Source organism: Hippocampus guttulatus, chromosome 17 (assembly GCF_054856545.1).
Source record: "Hippocampus guttulatus isolate MCC_2025c chromosome 17, RoL_Hgut_1.0, whole genome shotgun sequence".
Classification (NCBI taxonomy): Eukaryota; Metazoa; Chordata; class Actinopteri; order Syngnathiformes; family Syngnathidae; genus Hippocampus; species Hippocampus guttulatus.
Window position 1 is genome coordinate 5,656,763 of NC_141277.1, and position 23,848 is coordinate 5,680,610.

Consider the following 23,848-nt stretch of genomic DNA (forward strand, 5'->3'; position numbering starts at 1 on the left):
CCGTGAGGCTGGAGGACTCCCGGGAGGGTAAACGCTGCGCTTCGTCATCACGACCTCCATTACCATCATACTTGTGTTTCCATCACGGGCATTCTCATTTCCAGAGCAGATATTGGAAAATGGCCCGACGTGTTGTTATCTGGCGTATCTCCTTTAAGTGGCAAAAATGGATGCACAGTTAAAGAGTCCAATTCTGTCCGTAATGGTACAATCAATACTAATGTAGCCCGTGGGGTTAATTATTGAACTCCAAGGTAACTGCTTGTACCTGTTCCCTAGCAGCAATAATCAAAGGGGGGGGGGGGGGGGGGGGACAAAAACAAACCAGTCAGAGTAACTTTAAATGGAGCTTCTTTTTTTTAAGTATGGTCTTAAAAATAAATTATGACAACTTCTGCAAATGTGCCTTTGAGCAAGCCCCTTGTGTAACACTGCGGCTAATTTACATAATAATGCTCCACCCCACCCCCATCCTTAATTTTTACACTGATGACCTGATCGGCAGAGCTGGGTGAAGATGCATTGCCACTTTCAAGCGGCGGTTGAAACTGCCTGAAACACTATTGTACAAAAACAACCACCTTCCACGCCCCCTGCTATCGCGTACTGTAGGCCTGGTTTTAAAAAGCTAAAACTAATACTAAAGTAATTTTTTTTAAAACTCAATGAAACCAAAAAAAAGTTAAAAAATTACGAAACTAATGAAAATATTCCCCCCAAAAAAAGCATTTTATATTACTAAAAAAATTAAAAAAAATTTAAAAAAGCACACAACTCAAAATTAAACAAAAATTAACAGTAATGAAAACTCCACAACAGATTTCTGCCGGTTTTGTTTTGACGCACCAAATGCACACCCTCGCTGCTGAGATAATCATGCACTTGTCAGGGAGCCCCACTAGTCATCGAGCACACCACCTGGTCGTCATGGTAACAATCATGAAACAGGCTCATTTCAGCTAAAGAAAGCATTTGAAGACACCTGGGAGCTGCTTTCGATTATGTAAAAAAAAAAAACCGCACACGGTATTTTCTTTAACTCAATATTGGATGAGATACTTTTTTACCGCCCCCTCTCCAAACCTGTGGGTCAACACTCACGTAGGGTACCAATATTTTGCGCTCCACGCCTGAGCAGATTGGGAGCTCGTGGAGGTTAAATAGCAAACAAGAGTTGTGTTTACTTTAGAAATTCCAAGTACGAAAGCTAATATGTATACAAAATACGCCCCCCCCCGTCCCACCCGTCCCTTTGCTTTCAAATGTGTGACCTGGTTTACTTGCATTGTATTCTAGAGCAACGGCATCCATTATTCACCCGTTGCCAACTGCTTGCTTTTCTCCTCGAAAACGAAACAAATGCAAGTCATTCTGTCAGTGTCGTCCCGAGGCAAATTTGCATTGATCAACCCCGCTAATTGATTGAAAGGATTGGCGTTTTGTCTAAACGGAGACGTGCGCGCCTCTTGCATGCAGGGCTGCTTTTGCCTTTTTGGGTGTCGTGCCGGAATTTGTCTGGACAAGCGGGAGGAGGAGGGGGGGGGGGGGGCGATGATTGCGTCTCATTAACAGCGCTTGACATTTCGTGCGGTGAACTTCCCGAGCCACGCCGGAGCCTCCCTGTCATTAACAGCTTCAATCTGAACGGCATTCATTAGCGCAACCGTACATACAAATGACAAGTCAGTTAGTCACAACATGGAAGCCTTTCGTCAGGCACATTTCGAATATTATCTCCTTTTATTGAGCCGTTTTTGAATTTTGATGTCGACTATTTCGATACGTCAGGAGTGGCAAGTCAGACGTGACAAATCCTTTGTGACTATCTCGAAGTCGTTTTCTCAGCTATCGCATCACATAAGGTGTCGAAATTGGCTATTGGAATGTACACTCTCATTGGCCGGCACCCACGTCACTCACCGCCCTCAAACCTCATCCCGACTCTCGAGGCAAATTGGGCTTAGCCAGCCTCCCCCTCCTCCCCAAAGCGGACTGCGCCGCCATACAATGAAGTTGACGTTGGTTGTAGATCATAAAACAACCCCCCTCCCCTCCTTTCGCCACGGGGCTTCTGTCTGGGCCCCCCCCCCCAAGATTTAGATGAGAGCCACTGAGCTTGGCCCAGTTAAACACTGTCTGCCAGTACTCGACCCCACCGGGGACTGATCGTGGAGATATGGCACACACACACACACAAGCTGACAAACACGAAGTCCAAACACAGAAAAAAAAAAAAAGCACCGACACCCACCTGCAATCAAGCTGTTACGGAAAACACAGAAACAAAAAGATGAAACTAGAAAGGGAGAAAAGGTCAGGAAGTTTGGAGAACATTTTAGCTCCCCCGTTACTCAGCAATAAATGGTCCACGGTCAGTTTGACCCGGGCGTGTTATTTATATTATTCCAAAAGTTTCAGAGACAAACAAATACAAAAACTTGATCCAATGCTAAACATTCCCAGGAATGGCACTTTATTTTTCTGTTTGTCGCTTTCTTTTCACTGTGATGACATGGCAAGCTCAAGTGCTCAATTCTGATTTAATGCCTGCACTGTATATATATTTTTTTTTGAGGGGGGGGTCAATTTTCATGCCCATCGCTACCACAACTTCCACGCTAAATTTTTGTTCCGTGACCAAGCTTGTAACTCAATTTACCGACTGTGACTCATTGAAAATGCCGCTAATTTGTTGACATTTTTGTTTGTCCTCATGACTTGACGTTGCGATTTCATACGCAATCATTTTCTTGAAGGTTCCCTCCCCTCCACGTCTTTCACAATAACCACTGGCAAACATTTTGGTTTGCAAAAAACAAATGCTTGATTTTTAAGGTTAGGCTAACGCCAAAATAATGAAGCAGGAATTATTATTATTATTCAATTGGAGTTGTTTACATACCAAACATTGACTGGCATGTACTTTTATTTATATAGATATAGATATAAATTAAAAATATAAATAAAGCCTGTTAACTGACCAGAATGAAGCCCCCTTTAAAAAAAAAAAAAAAAAAAAAAAAAAAAAAGCAAACTGCAACCGACTTGCAAATTGCATCTCATGGCATTGCACTGTTGATTTAACTTTGATGAATTGTACAGCCCAAACCTGACCCCACGCAAGCAAGCAGATCAAGTGTCACAACCCAAAATTGTTTCTACCACTACTATGACGACTACAGCAGTTTTTCTTGAAGCCTTTCAGGGACAGCGGCGACTACAGTGGACAGCTTATCATGTTATCAGGTTACAGGGTGCATGAAAGGGTTCAAATGGGTCCATTTGACCAGGTGACATTCCTGGAGGGTTCCATTTTTTGTTTTGTTTGCTGAAACGTTACTACACGTATGTGCGGCTCATGCAAAAAAAAAAAAAAACATACGAACTGTCCATTCATCAACTTGATCGCATGTCCTGCCTCCCTCTTAAAACACATTTGGATCATGAGTTGGACGGAGCGCGCAGAGGTCCGCGGGAGCAGATTAAATCCCACACACACGATGCATAAAAAAATTGCCAAACTTTTTAATTTAGCACCTCATTTCACTCTGTTGAAAGAAAAAAAATGAATAAAAGAAGTTTACAGGCTGGCATTTTGACACATTTAATTCTAGCCTCTCTTCCTCCACAAGCAATCCCTTGTTAATGGTCTGCTCTATTTAAAAAAAAAAGAAAAAAAGTCTGTTTGGCAGCTACGGAGATAACAGATGGAAGAAAAATGAGGGGAATTATGAGTAAGATTGATTTCCTGAGGATGAATGGTCTGGTCTTCGCGGCAGATTTATCTGAAACAGGCTTTCTCAGACTCTCTGTTATTATTGAATAAACACACGACGCTGCCCCCACCACCACCGCCACCGCCCGCACCCCCCTCACGACCTGCACGCACACTGCCGCCATATGTAGACAAATAAGACAAGTGTGCTCGTCGAGGAAAAGAAAAACAGGAGCATGCCGGCTTTGGAAATGCAAATATTTTATAGATGGGAGTGAAGAAAGAAGCTCAATGACGGAGATTGTTGAAACTCAAATTGCTCTCTTCAGAAATGTGTTAAAAAAAAAAAAACATATTGTCGAAGAATTCGGCTGACGACGACCGACTTTTCTTCACACGGCATTGAAACAAAGCAAATTCGCCCGTCCGACGTAAAGCAACTGATTTGGTAGCACTTCAAATTGCGGCTAACTTGATTATGAATGAAAAATATTTGTCTGGGGTTTCACAGTAGGGCGGGCGTTTCAAGTGTTCCAAATGTTATATTCGCGCCGCTAGCCCAATGAAAAGTATTTCGACAAAAGTTTATGAAAATTTGGCTCCTTTTTGCCAGTTGATGAACGGCGCTCATCTCTCGGGTGAGACAGAACTATAACATTTTGCCTGCCAAATAGTGAGACGATTTGGAAATAAACTTATTCTTTAGCTATTTTGGGGATTCCCCCCCCCCCCCAAAATAGATTGATAGTCATTCGAGAACCATTTCTCGTCATTAACAAGTGTTTATGAATGCTTGACAAACAGCCCACTTCAAACTCTTGATCAGGAAACTATTTTACTTCCCCCCCCCCCCTCCGTTTCTTAAAAATGAACACACGGGACATTGGCCCCTCAAGTCCCACACAAGTTTACAGCAAAAGAGCAAACACTGTCCATCTTGCAAGGAGCCGTAATGCAAACCAGAGGCCAGAACTTTCCCGCCCCCTCCCTGCCTCCCTCTCTTTCTTTCTTTGCACTCATCTCAAAGCCAACCTAAAGGCCCGGCGAGGACGGATACAGTTCCTCATGTGAGCCTTGTAAAACAAAAAAAAAAAAAAAAAAAAAAGGCCCCAAAAACAAACACAGAGTAACAAACATTGATCAGCAGCAGGCCGGTTTAAGAGCGCGGAAAGAAAACAGAGACGAGGATGCTGATAAAGAGGAGACAGGAAGCGGTGAGGTGGGAAAGGGTGGGTGGGGGGCGGAGAGGTCCTACTCTCGTGTTTCAGTTTGGACTGTGGCCTCGTCCCCCCCCCCCCCCCAGCCTGCCTGTCTGTTCTACTGACATACATTGACCACAAGCCACCCCGGCCCGATATCAACGCAGGCTGTGCTCACCGGCAAGCTCCATTAACACGAGCCGGGAGAGGGGGGGGGGCACTCGGGTCCATTACATGTGTGGATGTTTCCACACCAAATGACACACGACACACCAATGGCGCTCTCATTCTTTCAGGGAGGGGATTCTATATATTTGCTTTTTCGCCGGTGCGCCTCCGACTCGGCACAAGACAGGGCAAAGCCAGGATTAAAGGTTTAGCTTTGTCAATCACAAATGAAAAGCCGGCGAGATTGAGAGAGGAGGCTGATTATTCGGTCGAGGGAAAAAAAAAAAAAAAAAAAGAGGCGCAGGGCGACGTCTCCACGTGGGCGCCGTGTGACTCAGGTGTTGGCGTCACCCCCCACCCCCCTCCCTGATTCGCTTCTCAATTATTTTCCACCTCGGGAGAGAGGACCGACCGACTCATCGGAGCTCAAGATACAGTCGCAGGTTTGCCTTGAATAACAAAGAAGATTCAGGCATGAAGGGGAGATGTGCTTCGGGCTCTTTTTCAAAACTGAAGGTTAATAAAAATTAAAAAAAAATGTAAATGTAATCCTGGAAAAGTGCTGAAGAAAACCCGTCTCATCATTCTTGTTCAGGGTTTTTCCCCCACCTGAAATTGAGACCATTCTGATGAGTCGCACAAGTGCATGCGAGGTAAAAGGGTCCAATTTTGCTCTCCGAGGTACAACTACAAGGTTCGCAATGGAGCCACTCGGTTCAAATAAGTTCCGTTTATGGTTCGAAATACATAGTGGACCAAGTCTGCGGCTTTCTGAGTACATGGAAGGGTCCAAACAAAGTGCTACCGCTTCTGCGAAGGCCTTTCTAAAGCACACCGCTGTACGCAATGCGGTTTAAAGGGTAAAGTCAAGTGCGAAAATGTCTTCACGCTATGCTCGACGCGCGCCCCACTCATCGGAACAAGGTATTCGGATTAATATTGCGCTTGTGGAACATGAATTCAGCAGCAAAATCCACCCGTTTTTATTCATCTCAGGGGACGGCCATTTTGCCACTTTGCTGTCGACTGAAAATGACATCACAAGACGAGCAATCGTGGCTCACCCGTTTCCTGGGTTTGCTCACGTGATGTTTGCGAGTAGATTTAGACGAGTGGAACAGATTGGAAAGAAAATTCTTGACTTGACGTTCTCTTTAAAGAAATCTAGACCAGGGATGAGCATCCCAGAGCACTTTCAGCAAACTGTCAACGGTTCTGATAAAGAAAAGAAGCACTGTTGTTTGAGGACTTTTTGTACTTTATGGCAACTCTTCGGTTCTTAACATATTGTCGCTTCCAAGTTCATTTTCCAGAATAGGCGCTCATCTTTTAACTAAAGCGAGAACCCAAATCACCAGCGATTTTGGCTGTTCATTTGCAGTTTAAGCTTTTTTTTTTTTGTGCGCGTGTGTGTGTGTGTGTGTGTATAATATGCATGCGCATATTTAAAAGTACCGGCATTGCAGCAGCATCCCAAATCCTTAATCCTCTTTGCGAGGTAGAATAGCATGTATGGCAACGGTACAACATATTCATTTTCTCGGTCCTCGCAGTTACGGAGGCTGAAATCTGAAACAGGTGGGGGGGGGGGGGGGGTTGCTTTGGCCCAACATGAAAATGCAGCGCAACAATGGAAACAAAGATGACACAAAAAGATTTGCGGTCAGAGACCCTTTTTTTGCTTTTGTTTGTTTTGTTTTTTTTTTTTCCCCCAGCATTGTCTAATATGTGCATGACACTGAATTCACAGCGTTCGTCCAACTTTGTGTTTTGGATTTTGTTTTTCGGAGGGCAATGGTGGAATTGGTTTGCTCAGTGCAAACCGTAAAAGTAGTCAAATTATTGAGAATGAGGATAAGTGTTACAAAGAATAGCACCAACAGATCAAAATATTTCAAAAATATTTCATAAAACGTTATCGTGCCAACTAGTGGCCAGGCATGCACAATGCTGGCAATTATGCTTTTGTAAGTACAAGAAAATGACTATGAAAGATCATTGAATTCAAAATAAATTACATATTCAATTCTATGTGATCGAAAATTTGTTAATAAGAAAATTATTTTTAAAAATGTAATATTTACAAAACTTGTTTTATTTATTTATTTATTTTTTGCAAGACATTTTAAATGTAAAACGGTTTAGATTGAGCAACAGCATAACAGGCGTGTTAACCGAGGGTTGGATTTGGAGCCTGCACACAATTCAAGACCAACAGCGGGTGTTGGAAGCAACGCAGCCATTACAAAGAAAAATTTCACTTACATCATCCACTCTGCCTTTTGGAAAAAACAAAAGACATGTTCCGTGGATGATACCGGCGGCCATACGGCAACTTTTGAAACTACAAAAAAACTGTCACACCAGAGAAAAAGAAAACATATGGGACAGATTAACAAAAGTTGCTCCCATTTTTCTCCCAGACTCATCCCCCTCAAAGTTCGCCATTTCCGGCGAGCAACTTCCTGTCAAGAGGACATTAGCGGTTGAGGGGTGTCGAGGTGCATGGGGGGGAGGTCAGGATGCCAAATTAAAGGGGAAGAGTCGAGTGTGCACTCCTATTCGCTCGCGATGTGCTCCATCAGCCCCCACTGCCTATAATGGCACATGGAGGGCCACTTAGCGAGTAATCACCCCCCCCCCCCTCCCCACCCCCCAGGCCGTGTCCTCCGCTCCATCCATTCTATTCCCTCCCTCCGGATTCCTGCTCTGATCTCCAATCATAAATGAAGTGTAGATGGAGAGCAGGGACAGTGGTCCGTACACGCGCATTCCCCCCTTGGCAAGCGTCCCGTAATGACGAAGCTCTTTGGTGACTAAAGAGGCCACGCGGGCCTTTGAATGAGAGATGACGACGTCTAATGTGTCGGCCTTCGCCGCTTTGAAGGGCCATTTTCTGGTGGCGAGTATGAAATGAGGTCAGACCCCCCCACCCTTCTATCATTACTCCCCATCTCAACCCACTGGCTGATTGCGACCAGTTCGTATGAGACAATTATTTTCATTTAGAAGAAAAAAAAAAAGCGACATGTGCTGTGAAGTTTGATATCATCGCCCCCAGTCACACGGCATGACCGTGGAACCTCGATACGCTCCGTGCATGATACATTCCCCCGAATTTTGCTTTTTCTTTGACTTAAAATGAAAGGGCAACGTCACCAGACGCAAGGGATCTCAAATCATCTTTCTCTTTTTGAAATGAATGGAAATGTCATCAATTCGAGTGAGAAGACTTATTACACAAGATAGAGAATTCATGCCTGCGAGTAAAGTTGCATTTTCTATATGTGATGCTGCACCATTTGTGGTCAAATCATAATTGCTTAAAGGGTTATTGGATAGGGATGGGGCTGGCCCACTAAAAGCAAAAACACGTGTCTACTTGATTCATTTGGGTGGAGGAATCTTTTTTTCCATTAAACCCCCAAAAATATTTACAAAATAGGGATGAAATAAAAAATGGAGGTGCACCCCCCCCCCCCCCCCCGAAAAACAAAACAAAACTGAATAGGTGAATCTGTGTCTGTCATATCGCGGGTCAAACTACCGGTATGTGTCTTGTCCACTGTACTTCAACATCGATGTTAATTTCGTTAGACCATCTACAGCATTTTGCACTATATGTTTTTTGTTTTGTTTTGTTTTTTTACCTTTTTTCTCCCAAACTGCTACTTTGTGTGAAGAAAGTTGAGTTCACAGACACCAAACAGCAAATGCAGCTCAATTTTATGCTAAGTCAAAGCAAACGATGTGAGCCTTTCAATGCATTTGCGGACCTCGACCTTTTCGGAATCGTGTTCCAATCAGCAATTCCAATTTACCACGATGTCCAATTCAAAAAAGCTAAATATTCCCTCGCTCGTCAAATGAATACTTCCTTGTCCAGTACGATCATAAAGTGCGTATTAAACGGGGTACGCGGGTCAGCGTCTCCACTCCGGCTGTCAGCTACTTGTGGCGATCCGTGCTAATGGACTGCTAATAGAAGTGAATGTTGCTCCCCTGTAGTGGAAAGTGTCACACCGGGGGTGATTAATGACACCCGCCCCAACCCCACCACACACACACACACACACACACACTCTTTTACCCCATGCTTGTCCATCGCTCCATCCCTTTTTTTTTCCATCAACCTCCTCCTCCCTTCCTTCCTCTTCATCTCCCTCCCTCCCTCCCTCCCAATCGCTCCATTGCATTTGTTTCCTTTGTATTCTCTGGATCATTTGCCATAGTGCCATAGAGCTGCGCAATTCTCCTTCAGCATTTCATGAAATCAATCAGGAAGTTTGGCTTACTGTCTGGTTTTATAAACAGACGTAGGCATGTTTCCACTAGTGGGTGAAGTCACGTACAAGCTAACACCTCATCAGGAGTTACAAAGTACATTCAGGCTTGTCCTTTACGTCAGGTGGTGGTTTTCCAAAAGCCGAGACTGAAACGTGACAGCGTTCGGACTGGAAAATATGACAGCCATGTTGGAGTGACATCACCATTTGAGCGCGGACGAGCCAAAAGGAGGTTTTGAAGCGAGCGTCGCCCTCTTGGAGAGGAGCTGGTTCATTCCAGTTGCAATAAATGGCAATTTGGTGGCACAGAGTTGGCGCGCACTCTTTTGCATAAAATCACAGCCAGTCGTGGAATCGATAGATTGACTGTCAATCAGACGTGCTGTTAATTCAATCTCATTGATTGATTGATTGATTGATTTTTTAAATGAAAGAATGGGGCCAGTTATCTTCACATCGGAAAGGAGGCTCTTCCAAAATCTCCCACTGCAAGTACAGCTTAAATAATGATTCAAATAAAAAGGGATGAGGAAGTCAGTAAAATCAAAACTAGGGCCCGACTGATATGGATTTTTTTTGCAGGCTGATGAAGGCTCCGGTATTTGGCAGAATATCATTCCGATAAACACTTAGCTGGCCGATCAATAAAAAAAGATATATAAAATGAATAGAATATTTTTTTTTAATTGCCATAGCGTTGACAATGAAGATGTCAATCACAGACAGAACATTTGACTCTTTAAGAAGACTTTGGCGTTTATTATTTCGTTAAGTTTACGATATACAGGGAAAAAAAATTGTCCAAAAATGTGCCATTTCGGGTGTTTCATTTGGGGTGGGGGAAGTTTTGGGAAAAAAAAAAAGGGAAAGGGCAACACCCTTGCACGAAGAAAAAAAAACATTAAATTAAATCCGATGATTTTTTTTTGTTGCTGATTTTAAAAGAGCTAATATCAGCTGATGAATCAGTCAGCCGCCCTCATCAAAACCGGACCGAAATACATTTTTAAGTACAGTCATAAAATACAAATTGCCAATGTATTGCCCTTTTTTTTTTTTAATACCCTGCGTAAAATTTGAACTTCAACATCTCGCCTAGCGGAAAAATGCAAACTGCCACAACTCCCGTTTCAAGTCCTAAAATAGCCTCCAACATGTTTGCTTTTTGTTTCCCCCCTCATAAATACAACATGGCATCAAGAACAGCAAGAAAACAACGAGCTCAGCAGACATTGTTTTTTCCCCTCATTAATTATCACGCGCTACCAGCCAACTCCGCCACACCTCTGACCCGACGCTCGCCATTTTCTTCCCGGTTTGAACACCCGGCGCCCTCTTCCGTCACCTGAGCAACAACAACGCGGAATCCTAATATCCCCCCCCTCAATGACATCCCGTCGCCGGCTTTCATTGCGTCATGCTGGAAGCCCGCCGAGGTCGTACGAGGGCTATCGTGTGAGGTAATTCCTAAGTGCTGCTCTCCGACGCGCACAATGTGTTCATTGTGCACGCCGGGGCCGTCGCTTTGGAGAGTGACCGCTCGGGTTGTAATGTTAGCGCCCCCCGAGGAGCAAGTTGTCAAGCGGTGAGAAAGCCCGCAAGAATCATACTGATAGAAATAACAGTCGCTTTTAACGGTGGGGGGGGGGGGGGGGGGCAGCTCTCGGATCGGACAAACCCGGGGAGCGCCGCGGCGCTGATCATAAAATCTTCGAGTGCACTGAGTCACGGCGGTTTTAGAGACGATAAATGGATATGAAAGATTCTTTAACTTTTTCGCCCGTAAACATACCCCGGAGGACACATCATCAAAAAGTCCAGCATAAGAACGCCATTGTGGGAGTGGGGGTGGGTGGGGGGGGGGGGGGGGGGGGTTGCCGGCACCCCGAGCGAAACTTAATGCCCACCCGATATTGTCATCATTGCCCCTCAGACGCACATCAATCTTAGTTTACAGTGTTAGTCAACGTCGGCATGTTTTTTTTTTTCTACACGCAAAATAATAAACTTCAGTGTTTCCCTTTTCCTCGTTAAACTAAATGTTTTTATGAGCCTAGTTCACTCAAGTTTCACAAATCGAGCATTCGCGAATTGGCAATTGTGGCTTTGTCGTCACGAGGTTCAGAGAAGGGCGTTTAAATTCTCAAAATTGGAGAAAAAAACGATCTAGACAGTTTGAACGCACACTCTTGTGTTCTTTATAATGCTTCATAAAAAAGGCATCGGATCATGAGTCACTATTCGATACTTAAAATCACGGCACTTGGACTTCTCTACAAAAAATTGTGACCAAGACATCTCAATATAATATATGAGTCAAGCGGAAGAGTTTTGTGTTTTTCTAAATTTTTTTACATTTCATTTTCTTAACTGTAAATTGGGTCAGAGTGACCAGGATCACAACAAGAGACTTGACAGAAAATTGACAGTTCCAACTAGTGGCCCCGAATGCGTCATCCCAACTCGTAAAATAAATAAATAAACGACTTGAAATGTTTTCGCAAGCGTGGATGCCTGAGAAAACCACAAAAAGACAGACATTTGTCAAACTGAACAATTTGTTCGATGATTGCAGCCGCGCAGTAACTACACTCCTCTCACAGGGTCTTGGGTTCCGAACACATAAAAAAAAATTTTTTTTTTAAAAATCGGTGTCGTTTTAGAAAAGAATCCAATTTCTTTGCATCTGGGGCTTTTGACCACACGCTATTTTAGCTTCCTGAAAGACTGCCTTTTTCCAAGACCTCTGCCAGGGTGTAGGTTCCCCCGAGACTGCGTCACTTGGAAGGAAATATGTTCTTTTGCCAGACTCGTTTCGCACTATACTCTACTTGTTTTTATTTTATTTTATTTTAAATGATTCATCTTTTCTTCGACGACTTGCCCCTTGTTGTTACTGCGCCTTTTCCAGAAATGACCCTCTTGCGGGGGCTTGTGATTGGCTGAAGTGACCTGAACAGTCAAGGGAGGGCGTTCTAGCGCCACCTGTTGTTTTGGGCTGAAATGCTCTTACAACACAATTTCATAAAATTAGAGCCGCAGCCGTAGCTTTCTAACCAGCGCAAATGTTTTGAGGTATTCACTCTGTGTCCAATCAAATTATTGCACAGACAAAAAAATAAATAAATCACACGTAAACACTTCGGGCTTTCCGAGGGGCCCCGGCGGGGACACCTGGAGTACACCTGTTCTTGCACAACAGCTTTCCAATCAAGATGCTGTCACGGAGCACCCGGCCGCTTCTATCTGCCTCAACCCGTCTTCTTTGTCAACAGTTCAGAAGGTTAATGAGAACTCTTATTTCCCAGAACTCACTCACAACTCACAGGGATGGGGTTGGGGGGACTGGGGGGAGGGGGGGTTGACGGTCCGTACACGTTAAAATGAGATTAAATGTACCTCCCGCACACATGTAAAACTCAAACGGCTCTCCCGGTGGACCTTCGCCGAGGCCCAACAATCCTGGTTTAGAAAGGAAGAGAGAACCTCCTTCATATACGACATTGGGGGGGGGGGGGCGGGGGGGGTCAATTTGGCAAGACTATCATCATACCACGTATGTAAGCAACAGAGGTGTCCCCAGTGAGCCACTTTGATTGTGCAGTCGTTTTACAGTAAAGACCTGAAACCTCCAGCGACTTGAAAAACAAGTCCGGCTCATCAGCGCACCTAAATTAGCTTGTTAATTACACTGGTCTGAGACAATGTTCTCCTGCCGTATCGACCTCTTAATGGCTGGAAGGAGGGCCTTATTCCCATCAAGTCAATGACACGGGGTGGGGAGGGTATCTCTGGGGCTCTGGTGTGTGTATTATGTCATTGCGCCGTGCCCGACAAAGAAACCGGACCTGTTATCCATTCCTGCTTTGCCTCTTTTCGCTCATTAACTATGCAGGAATGAGATGGAGGCCTGGAGCGGCCAGATAAGGCTGCTAGTTGCTAAATGTGTCCGCCTTTGCAAAGATACAACTTCTGTGGTAGCTCAAAAAAAAAGCTGGGAGAGGTAAAATATGCCACAAATAAGAAAAAATAAATCACTGCAGATGGTGCCAGCACGGACTCCATTTTCATTCAGGAAGTACGAAGGCACCAAATGACACTTGGCACAAATAAGGCCACACTTTGGCCAGATCAATTAGGCATCAGCTGGTTACCGGTTGCAAGGTCTACACATGTTGCAGTTTGAAAAAGCCACAGTTTAAAAGGTAATTTACTAATTCACATACAGAAGGCACCCAATGGACAAATGTTAAGACCCCAACATTTCAAACTGAGAGCTGCAATTGCATGACAGTGATACTGTGGGCCCCCACTCTTCATGGCGGACTGGGACCTGACCCGACCACGAATAAAGAAAATCCACCAATAACCGATGCTCGTTATGATTGCAAGAATGAGTAATCAAGGAATAAGGCAAATAATGGCATAAATCTGTGAAAAGCAAATGGTGGACCATGACTATGCAAGGATCTGCTAGCAAGAAACAAACATATTTTTGGTCACTGTAGTCATCGTACGATCAGAATCTGACACCAGTTTTCAACGCCAAAACAGCCACAGACACAGAGATGTTGAAGTTAACTGCTAAAGTTAGCAGCTAGCTTGCTAGCTAGCTAACTGTTGATCAACTGGCCGCTGTTACTTACATAACCCCATGACGGTAGCCCCAACCCAACCCTTATTAATATAATGGATAACATTCACAATTTTTGGCAGTTTATGTTTTTAAAATTACTGTACATTAAAATTTTTAAAAAGAACATTTGTGTCATTCATTGGAAAACGTGTCAGACTGCATTTGGGGTTCAGCTATACTTAGGTGTATATTGCCACCCAGCACTTAATGCACCAAGCAACTAAATTGTCGTAAATTTCCTTCTAGGCCTTTCCCAGAAAGATCCCTCAACCAAAGTCCTCTCCAGACACAAACACGATCGCCATCTGAAACACGCAGACCGAGAACCCGCATAAACTGAGCCCACCACCTTGTTCCCCGCTTTGTTTGACACCCCATCTGACTTGAGGAGGCAGCAGATTAAAATAAATGGCTTGGTGGCTTGTGACATTATCTCAACATTTAGCAGATAGCTATGAGTGAAAGAAGGGGGGGGGGGGGGGCTAAAGACTTGCCTGGAAATTTTCTCACAATAGAAATGTCGCCCTTGTTTTGTTGGGAATGAGAAATGCCCCCCCCCCCCCCATTTCCCCTTGAGTTGACATCAACATACCAATTTGATTGAGTTGAGGTCATAGAAATGCCTTTATTTATCATAATTAGCACGCATTATAGTGGTTTTCCTGAAGTCAGTGTTTTAAAGTGAAACATTTTTTGGGACTTATGGTTATAATTTTTCTTCTGTCGAACATGTGATGAATACACAAATGGCACCAATTTGGTGGCACTGGAGAGGCAAGATCGGTTCATGTTTCTGCTCTACTCCTCAGTCAATACTTGTCTTGTGGTGCTCGATTGTATCGCCCTTTGTAATGCAGTTCTTCAGTTTGACAAGTTTCAACTTTGGAAAATGTTGTTTTTCTTATGAAGTGATATTTTGAAATGTATTCATTCCGGTTGTTTTTTTTTTTTTTGCTCCAGAATTCACCCGAGTGTAATTTTACAAGGTATATTTTCAAGCACCTACCAAGTCAACAATGAATAATAGAATAATAATAATTTAAAAAATGTCATCTCGGTATGATGCCACATGTTGATAATTGCCTGAGAGGTTGAAGTAGAGTTTCTATTGATTCACGACTTAATAGTCCAACTTTTCTCCCAAAAGTGCAAGCTCCCAAAAGGGCATGCGAACTTTACCTTGAGCCAAGCCGGTGCGGACCGTAGCGAGGAGCAGAAAGGGCAGCAACGCCGGCAGGGTGAACATCTCCGGCGGCGACCTCCTCGCTTCTCTCCGGGCGTCTCGATTAGCGTCCATGACGGAGGAGTCCAAATTGCACTCCCCGGGAGGCTGACTGCTCGTTTGTTTCTTTGTGCACACAGATGATGAATTAAAAAAAAAAAAAAAACTTAACAGCCCCCGAAAAGTATGGTGCCGTTAATTAATCCAAACAGTTTTGCGGAGCTCCGCCAGAGAGGACCGTTGGCGTTAAAAATCTCTGTCCGTCAGCTGCATACTTGAGAAGCTCACTTGTGGATCGACGACCCGGTGCCGGACGCATGCTCCGGTTTAAGTCCCCCACACACCCCCACCACCACGCCGGTGACTCGCTGCAGCCCCCCCAAAATTCCACGTTGTGTGCGAGCGTTCGCGTTTGTCAATGTGCCTGCGAGAGTAAGGGGGGGGGGGGGGGGGGGGTACGTATGCGTGACTGTGACTGCGTGCTCGCTCCTTCCACTGACTGTGGACTGAAAACAGAAAGGAAAGGAGATGAGAGGTCTCTGCGGGCTACCTTTCCTCCTTCAGCCAATCCAAAGGCTCCTTGCAAAGTGGCGGCGCGTTGACAAAACCTGGCGTGGATGACGCCGGTGAGAGGGAATGGACGGGGGGGGGGGAGTCGTGTGCGACATACACGGGCATACATAACCATGCATTCATACCCATGCGCCATCATTAAACGTCGCTTCCACCAGAAATTTCCTGACAGTGCCGAAGCGGCACACTTGATGTGGATGGGAGGACTTATAAAATGCAACTTTAGTCGTTCTTTTTGTTTGTTCTTTTTTATGTAGCTGACGTCCAAAATGGGAGTGGTACGGGACTGGGAGTCATTCTTAACGGAGTGGAAGGGGGGGGGGGGGGGGGGGACCTTTTTTTTTTTCTGATGTGGGATGGAACGGTGATTAAAAATCCACATGCACATCCACCCACCCATCCATCCAGTGACATACATTTTTGTTTAGTCGTGTGTAAAATGTAAAATATGCATACAGGTGTTTATATAAATCTCACGGCATGGAGGAAATTTACTTTGGCGGTTCTGATTTGAGGCTGATTTTCTCTGAATGACAGATGCGGAAGAAATACCGCCTCCCGGTGATTCATGCAAAATGTGCGCTTGACACTATCTTTCGCCAAAATGAAATGTGATGACTTTTAAAATATGAATCTAATTCTCGCGGCCCTCCATCACCATTTGCCGGAGATGTCAGCGGGCAGCTGTCATCGCTTTCAGCTTCTGGCTTTCATGTAAGGGCGATGCAGGAAATTACTCCTGTCTGGCCTGCTGGGATGAGCGGGGATCCTTTCTGTTTTTTGGACGCTTGCATTCAAACGCAGCAGAATGTAGAACACTTTGGGGTGGAAGGTGACGTCAACACAGCGGGACTAGTCCAGCCCTGCATGAATTCATCCCTATCATCACATTCCGTATCATCTCATATCGGTTCGATATGAAAAGCCGAGGAAGGAGGGCGAGGTTGCCGTCATCCTTAAACAATGCTGAAACCGCCGCGCGTGTGAAATACTATCTCCACCCGCTTATATCCACTTAACCCTGCCATCGGCGTGTCACAGAGCGGCAATTCTCCAATTGGGCTTTATTTTTCCGCTTTGCGATGGCTCCTGTAAACTATTCTTCTTCTTTTTTTCTTTTTTTTTTTGCTGACTGGAGCGTAAAGAAATAAGCAAAGATCTCAGCTGCTGATGTTTCTCGTTCATCTCCTTCAAGGTTGAATAATGTACACAGAGACTCAATTGCCATTTATTTGTTGCTACCTTGAACACATATTAGCATTTGTTGGCAAGCGGTGCCACGACGGATCAAGCAGATGGCGCTGTGTTGTTGGGAAGAAAAAAAAACCTACTGTGCTGAGATAAAAAATTCTTTCCGTCAGATGCCACAGCATGCCGCCACACCCCTAGCCAAAAGTAGGAAAGTAGTAATTGGCATCAATGAACTCGGAAGAACACACAATACCGTTTTGATCTTTGATCTCAGGTTTTCGTAATAAAACGAGGCGCGCATTTATTTTCGCTGTCTCCTGGGCGAGAGGAAAATATGTCAGCAATCACGGTTATTTTTTTGATTACGTGCCCAGCCCGACTTAAAATCATCTCAGATGCTATTCAAAATAACGGGAAATGAATCCCTGATCATTTTTAAATAGATAGTCAGAGAAGAACGTCAACAAAATGAGATACAGGAAGCCTCGCTGCCTCAACCAAACCGACAAGACACCAAAGGCCTCCCCGCTCACTCGTGGGAGCCCTGAAGCAATATGGCATCTAGAGGAGGCGTTAAAAAGCGCAATATGACAGAAATGGCGAGCGGTGCGAGAAGTGTGAATGCCACCCGGGTTGGTAACACCTCCACCCCCCCCCTGTCCCCCTATACCCCCTGTTACATGTCCATGTCTGTCAAGAGCGATGTCTTCGGGAGTGCCGCTTGATGGATGTTAGTCTCAAAGGAAACCCGACACTATAATGCACGATGACCCAGACTCGTGGAGAGGAGTGGGGGTGGGGAGGGGGTCCGAGCTCAGCAAAAAAGATCAGTCAGATTGGGCAAAATACTTCCCCACTTAAGTTCAGGAGCAACAGAGGCCTTGAAGTTTATGTGCATGCTTTATGACTCACGGAGGCCTGTGTGTGTGTGTGTGTGTGTCTGCTTGAATCACAAAAAGCCTCAGAAAAGGAAGCAAAATGATGTTTTAAAACCACATTATTGTGTAATAAAAAAAGAAATGCTTTAACTGAGAAAGTGGGTTGAATCCAATATCGGCGATTTCTTTCAAGTTTACCCTAGGCATCAATAACCCAATTAGCCTGGCGTCTTTGAGTTCCTCTACTACTTTGTGCTCTCGTTGCACCACGCTGCCTCTCACAGGTCAATCTTGGTACTACAACAGACACGGTCGTACGTGAACGTCAGCACATACCAGCGGATTGTGTTGGCTGTCTCTCACGTTTAAAATAATCAATAGGTGCAGTCCGCTTTCGTCAGGTGTCCCTAATGAAGGGGCCCGTGATGCATCATCAAAATAGTTCAAGGTCTTCGGGGTGAACCGATTGCCTTTCGCCTAATGGAGCCATTCAGCTTAAAATATTAGAAAATCCACCACTTCACTCCAGACAGAAGAAGGAAAAAAAAAAAGACTCACAACGACTATTAGATGTCATTCAGACTGCATTTACCAGCCTTACTCAGAGCACTTTGCATTATCGGATTCCACCGTGCCGACCTTGCGGAAATGTGTAAAATGACCACGACCTCTTGGCAGCACGTCAAGAAACGGTGGTGAGAGATGTGCTACAAATTTCACCGGAGAATCACAAAGTCCTGCGCGGGGCCGATAAACACTGGACTGGGCTCTGATGGGAGCGGGTCAGATCACTGTCGAATTATCCTGAGCGTGAAGTAGGAGAAATTGGGGAGCGCAATACTCCGCCAAGGAACAAGTGCTAACAATGCTAATTTATGCTAGGTCAAATGGGCTTTGTGTTGAGTGTTCGCATGAAACTGGCAATGTACACTCCAAATATGGCGGATTTTTGCTATTTACGGGCAAGGTCCAGTTCCTTTCCCCCGCACAAAGAGTGGGGATCCATTGGCTTTGCTTTTTTTTTTTTTTACTGCACTCCAGACATCCCATAATGCATCCGTCCACTCAGCGGACGGCCATCTCTTTGCCGTCAGGCAATGGCTCAATTAGACGAGGAGACAGACAGTCGGACCAGCCCATAAACAAACAAACAAAATGGAAGATGCTAATGCACGAGCGCCGTAATGCAGTTTGGAAGATGGAAACTCTTCCTAACACGCACACACACACAACTGCACATGCACGCCACAGTTCTAATTTTAAAGATAAGCATCGGAGGGCGAAAATGCAATAGGAAATTAATCATAGGTATGAATTAAGTCACCTTTGGGAGGGGGGGGGGGGGGGTATCCATCTTTCTCAGTCCCCGACTTTACAGCCAAGGTAGGACACTCCAGTCGCATGAGTAGACTTGAGTCGGCCTTGTGATTTGCTTTGCTGAAATGTATGAAAGACGCAACTTTTAAGGCGAAGGATATTTGAAAACACACACTGTGCAGCAACACACGTAGACAGATAAAACAATACTCGCAGGGCAAATATTCTTTATCCCACGCGGCAAGCGACAAATATTACTAAAGATAATTTTGTCACTGATAGTAGTTTGGGTGAAACGTGCATCTTTTGTTTGCATGACGATATCACACTGCCATCTGGTGACTGATTTGTGCACACCAGATGGGGGTGCGATTAAAATGATGACGCAAGTGTTTCATTCTTTACATTCTATTTCAATATATTATCACAATGTGTTTAGAAAGCACAAAATTACAGCGGCCAATTTTTTTTTTAATTGATATTTTGCTGTTGGGATGAAACCCTGTATGTCCAAATATAGTCCCTTTTTTTGTTTTTAACAAATCATCAGACCCCACATAATTAATATTATTATAATAATGATTTTAAAAAAAGAAGTATATTAACTGTCTTGGAACCGTATAAGATGGCGATGCAACGATTCCGCCCTAGCGTGTCGATATGTGACTTACCGCCCCCTCTGGACGGCACGACCGCCCGCGTAGGTGTCTCAACAGTAAAGCTGCTCGCCATCAGCTTTGGGCCCTTTACTGCCGCTTTTGATATCAGTATTAAAAGTGATTTGCGGCGCCGTATGTGGCAAGGAATCAAAACTTAATTTAGGCAGATAAAGATGCCATTTGGGAGGGAGATAAAGTGCTGCATCATGGGAGATGTGTTCCCCGGCGTGCTCTCAGCGCCTCGCCCTTACAGCACCCTCAGATTTACTGGCTCTCTTTTTTTTTTTCCTCTTTCCTTCCCCCCACTGCTCCATAAAACAGCAAATCTGCTCACCAGGCGACACAGGAAAATGTTAATGGATTCATTTGTCAAGAACCTTCCACTTATTTACAGTCCTCTTCCATTACCGCCGCTACGCCTGCAGGAGGGGAGAGGAGGGGAGAAGGGGAAAAAAAACAGTGGCCAAAGTCAAAATATCGATTTGCCTGTCCATCAAGCAGAGACTTCCTGGAAAACACACATGCGCTCATGTGCGCAAACACACGCACACACATAAATTGCTTTTGTTTTTTTTTCCTTTTTTGTGTCATAGTTTTTAACCGCTGACACAATTGTACATTAGAATAGTAACATATGTCTCTTGAAGCAATACAGGGATTTAGTCTGGTTTGCTGCAGTTATTTTTTTTTTATTATTCTGGATCATCTACAAATCTTTGATTTTGTTCTGTGAAGCACACCGAGTTGCCTTGTGTATGAAGTGTGAGATACAAAAAAAGTTGCATTGGTTTGGATACGCTCTCCCGACAAGGGCTCATTTCGCCAAAGGAAGAGTGTGTCAAATCCAAACGCATACTACAATATTAGCCAAATGTAGTTGTTTGAAAACAAAATGGCCGACTTCCTGTTCAAGTTCGGCTATGGCTGGTTGAGACGATTGGGAACTCCTAAAATACATACATTTCCACCAGTTGTCAGGGGATTTTTATTTTTATTTTGTAACTTTTTGCATCGGCACGTGACAGGACAAACACTTTTGAGGCTAATGAGAAAGTTTCAGAAAAGAAAAAAAAACATCCGAGGACACAGTTCAAATACGACCTGATGGCTACTCACGGGCAAAGCGATAATACAATATCAGAGAGCGAAAGGACCAAGGTCTACTCCTCGGACAAAAAACAAAAGCGTACTATGTATGAGGTTATCATTACACAAAAAACATTTTATAAGTGCAAAGGCATATATTTTTCAAGCACGTGGCAACATCCTAAAAGTTTTGTGCATGCGGAGTCCCCCTAAAAGGCAACAGTTGCAAGAATAATAAATACAGCTGGTACAGGGCCCCTTTTAAAACTCAAATGTTAATGAACGTTAAACAAGCAGCCGACAAGAGAAAGCCTTCATTTATTCATCATCTTGTTTTTAAAGAGCGAGGCGCAGCCCGTCGTGGAGGTTTAAATATTTCACAGGATGCACAAAGGAGAGGAGATCAGACAAGCTTGCGCACTCCTACAAAAAAAAAAAAAAAAAAAAAAAAAACTGTTGGAAACTGCCTTTCAAAATATTCCGGCAATGATGTTTTATGCTTACCAGACATGAGTGAGAAAGGGAGAGGATGTCCGCAGCCTGGCGGGGAGCCAAATTTGGGATCGGCAACAAAATCCGAGGGGCGGGTCAATCGAGCATGCTTAGCCACTCCCCCTCCACCAGCCACGGTCACCACATGACTTTCCTTGAAGACAAAAAATATATATATTTTGATCAAATAAAAATATTTTTAAACATTTATTTTGGGATGAGCAGGATGAATAGTAGATCATTAATTGTTATTCTCCTGTGCATAAAATATGTGATTGAACTTTTAGGTTGTGCAACCGCGACGTATATAAAAGGCGGCGAAGTGAAATATTGAGATTCTGTGTGAATCGGCACCCGAACCAGCACCATGGACAGCGCCGCTGATTGGTCAAGATACACAAAAACTGATATGAGCGCGAACATTTCAAGTCATCCCTGATCCTCATGTTTGATATGTAAACATCAGATATGTTCATCTAAAAACTGGCAAAAAAAAATCATCTCATTTTTTTCTTCCGATTTTTCTCTCTGTTGTAAAGTCAAAAGTAAAATTGTCGAGGACAACATATTATAAAACATCCGTCCATTATCCGAAGTGCTTTACTCTCAAATGCTTTGTTTTTAATGGCATTAAGGGACCTAAAAAAATGTTTTTTTTAAAATTAATTAGCCGATTAATCGGTTATCTGAGAGGTATTCGACCAAATGTCAGAATTGGTGTCCCAAAAATAAATATATTTTAAAAAAATAAAAATAAACATATAAAAATATATATAAAAATAAAAATTAATATTTTTAAAAAACCATCAGTCATGCAGCGGGGACGGCAATAATTATTTTTTTCACTGTTTGGTTCCTACCCCTCGTGGAGTTGAACTTTTCATGTGTCAAGCTTTATCTCATTCCTAAAACATCTTTTGAACACATTCTCAACACAGCCTGGTCAATACATCCGGACAGGAGGCCTCCTCAGCCGTCTGTCCCGCTTTCCTCCAGTCCCTCCGCCTCCCGTCCCGGGAGCAGGTTTGGCCTCTCCCAAGTAAACAGGCATTAATCACTTCGTGTGAGGGGAATTGTCTGAGGGACGGCCGAAAGCATTTGAAGGGGGGGGGGGGGGGGGGGGGGCCGCAGAGCGGCAACTGGGGTGCGGGAGATAGATGTTGCGCCGGTTTGTGCGGCCTCTTCTGGGATGCGCGCGGCACCAGCTGACGGGTTCGGCGCGGCCACCTTGCTAAAGTGTGTCAAGGACAAGGAAGGGGAAGAGCTGCAACTTTGGCTCGCGGGGGGGGGGGGGGGGTATTTGCCGCTGGAATTCGGAGCTATTGTTTGAGACACGAACGTCCATTCCCCACCTCGCCCCGCGCACAGTTCCAGTTCTTTACGTTTATGTATATTTTTGACCCAATGCATGTTTGTCACGATGATTCCGATCAAAATTTTAAAAATCTAAATGAAATCATCAATCTAATCAGAGACAACCCAAGTTTCGCTGTGGCAAATTTGAGCATTTTTCTTCAGGTTGGTTACAGCTCTTTCACTGGCTAGCATTAGATAGTGTCCCTAATGTGGTGGCCAAATTTTGGATTAGAATCAACATAAATTATAAATGTGTTTGGGTCGTTCCAGTCAAGTGTATGCAGAGTTTCAAATCCAATCTAATTATCCAAAGTATGCTCATGACATGTTTTGTGTTTGCGTCGCGCACAAAAGCCTTGTCAGGTGCTTTTTAATTAAAAGTCGGTTGACCAACAATGCCGTCCGTTTCTTTTGGCGACCAAGCCGCAACGTGCTTTCTATTAGCTGGCGGGATTATTCAACAAAGAAGAACGGCTTCCCTTCACAATTTCACCCTCACTGCGTTGCAGTTTGTTAACTTTTATGAACTTTTTATACGGCTGCAATGCATCTCGGAGCCATTCGGCGCCGTGCTTGTTATGACCGTATCGCACTCGGGGAGACAGCCCGGGGGGGGGCGTATGCGCCTGCAGGCTTTAAACGGTGCTTTCAAATGTATTGAAGCTTTCAAAGGAGCAAAGGAAAGGGATCAATGAGGAGACGTCTGTCGGATTGTGGCGACCGCCGCAGTGTATCGGTTACGCTTTTTATCGCGGCTATGATGTGATAATAGGTGAAAATGGTGCTGGCGGTGCTGCGAGAAAGTATTTGGACACCAACTGGCGGTTATTATGAAACAAAATGGACTGTTGGCCAACCCAATGCTGCTAATGCTAACGCTAATAGACTGCATAGCCTGGTGATATGCTATCATTTAGTTCATATAGTGTACAAGTTTAATTTCAAGTTTAATAGCCATTCTAAATCTAAATGGTTTGGGTTATCCACAACTAGTTCAACTTTTTTTTTCAAATCCCCCGCCAAAACTCTTGAAAAAGAAAACGGGGATAAACCTCCCGATAAAGCGTTTT

The 23,848-nt window shown here is 44.3% G+C and overlaps 1 protein-coding gene and 1 long non-coding RNA gene across 8 annotated transcripts in view; both read right to left on the reverse strand.

Moving 5' to 3' along the window:
* Positions 1-15,665, reverse strand: part of unc5cb (unc-5 netrin receptor Cb) — a 111,962-nt gene extending 96,297 nt beyond the window's left edge. For both annotated transcript variants that reach the window (XM_086134294.1, XM_086134293.1), the window contains exon 1: positions 15,184-15,665. In XM_086134294.1, the coding sequence (XP_085990420.1) occupies positions 15,184-15,301 (118 nt within the window). In that variant the 5' untranslated portion in view covers positions 15,302-15,665. The remainder of the gene's footprint in view (positions 1-15,183) is intronic.
* A 3,524-nt stretch (positions 15,666-19,189) lies between these two features.
* Positions 19,190-23,848, reverse strand: part of LOC147191716 (uncharacterized) — a 37,381-nt gene continuing 32,722 nt past the window's right edge. For 5 of the 6 annotated variants that reach the window (XR_015103500.1, XR_015103497.1, XR_015103501.1 and 2 more), the window contains 2 exons: positions 21,435-21,576; positions 20,812-21,353 (listed from right to left, as the gene is read on the reverse strand). This is a non-coding gene — a long non-coding RNA (uncharacterized LOC147191716). Of the gene's footprint in view, positions 19,306-20,178; positions 20,264-20,811; positions 21,354-21,434; positions 21,577-23,848 lie in introns of those variants that run through there. The other variant, XR_015103502.1, reaches the window with a different exon arrangement.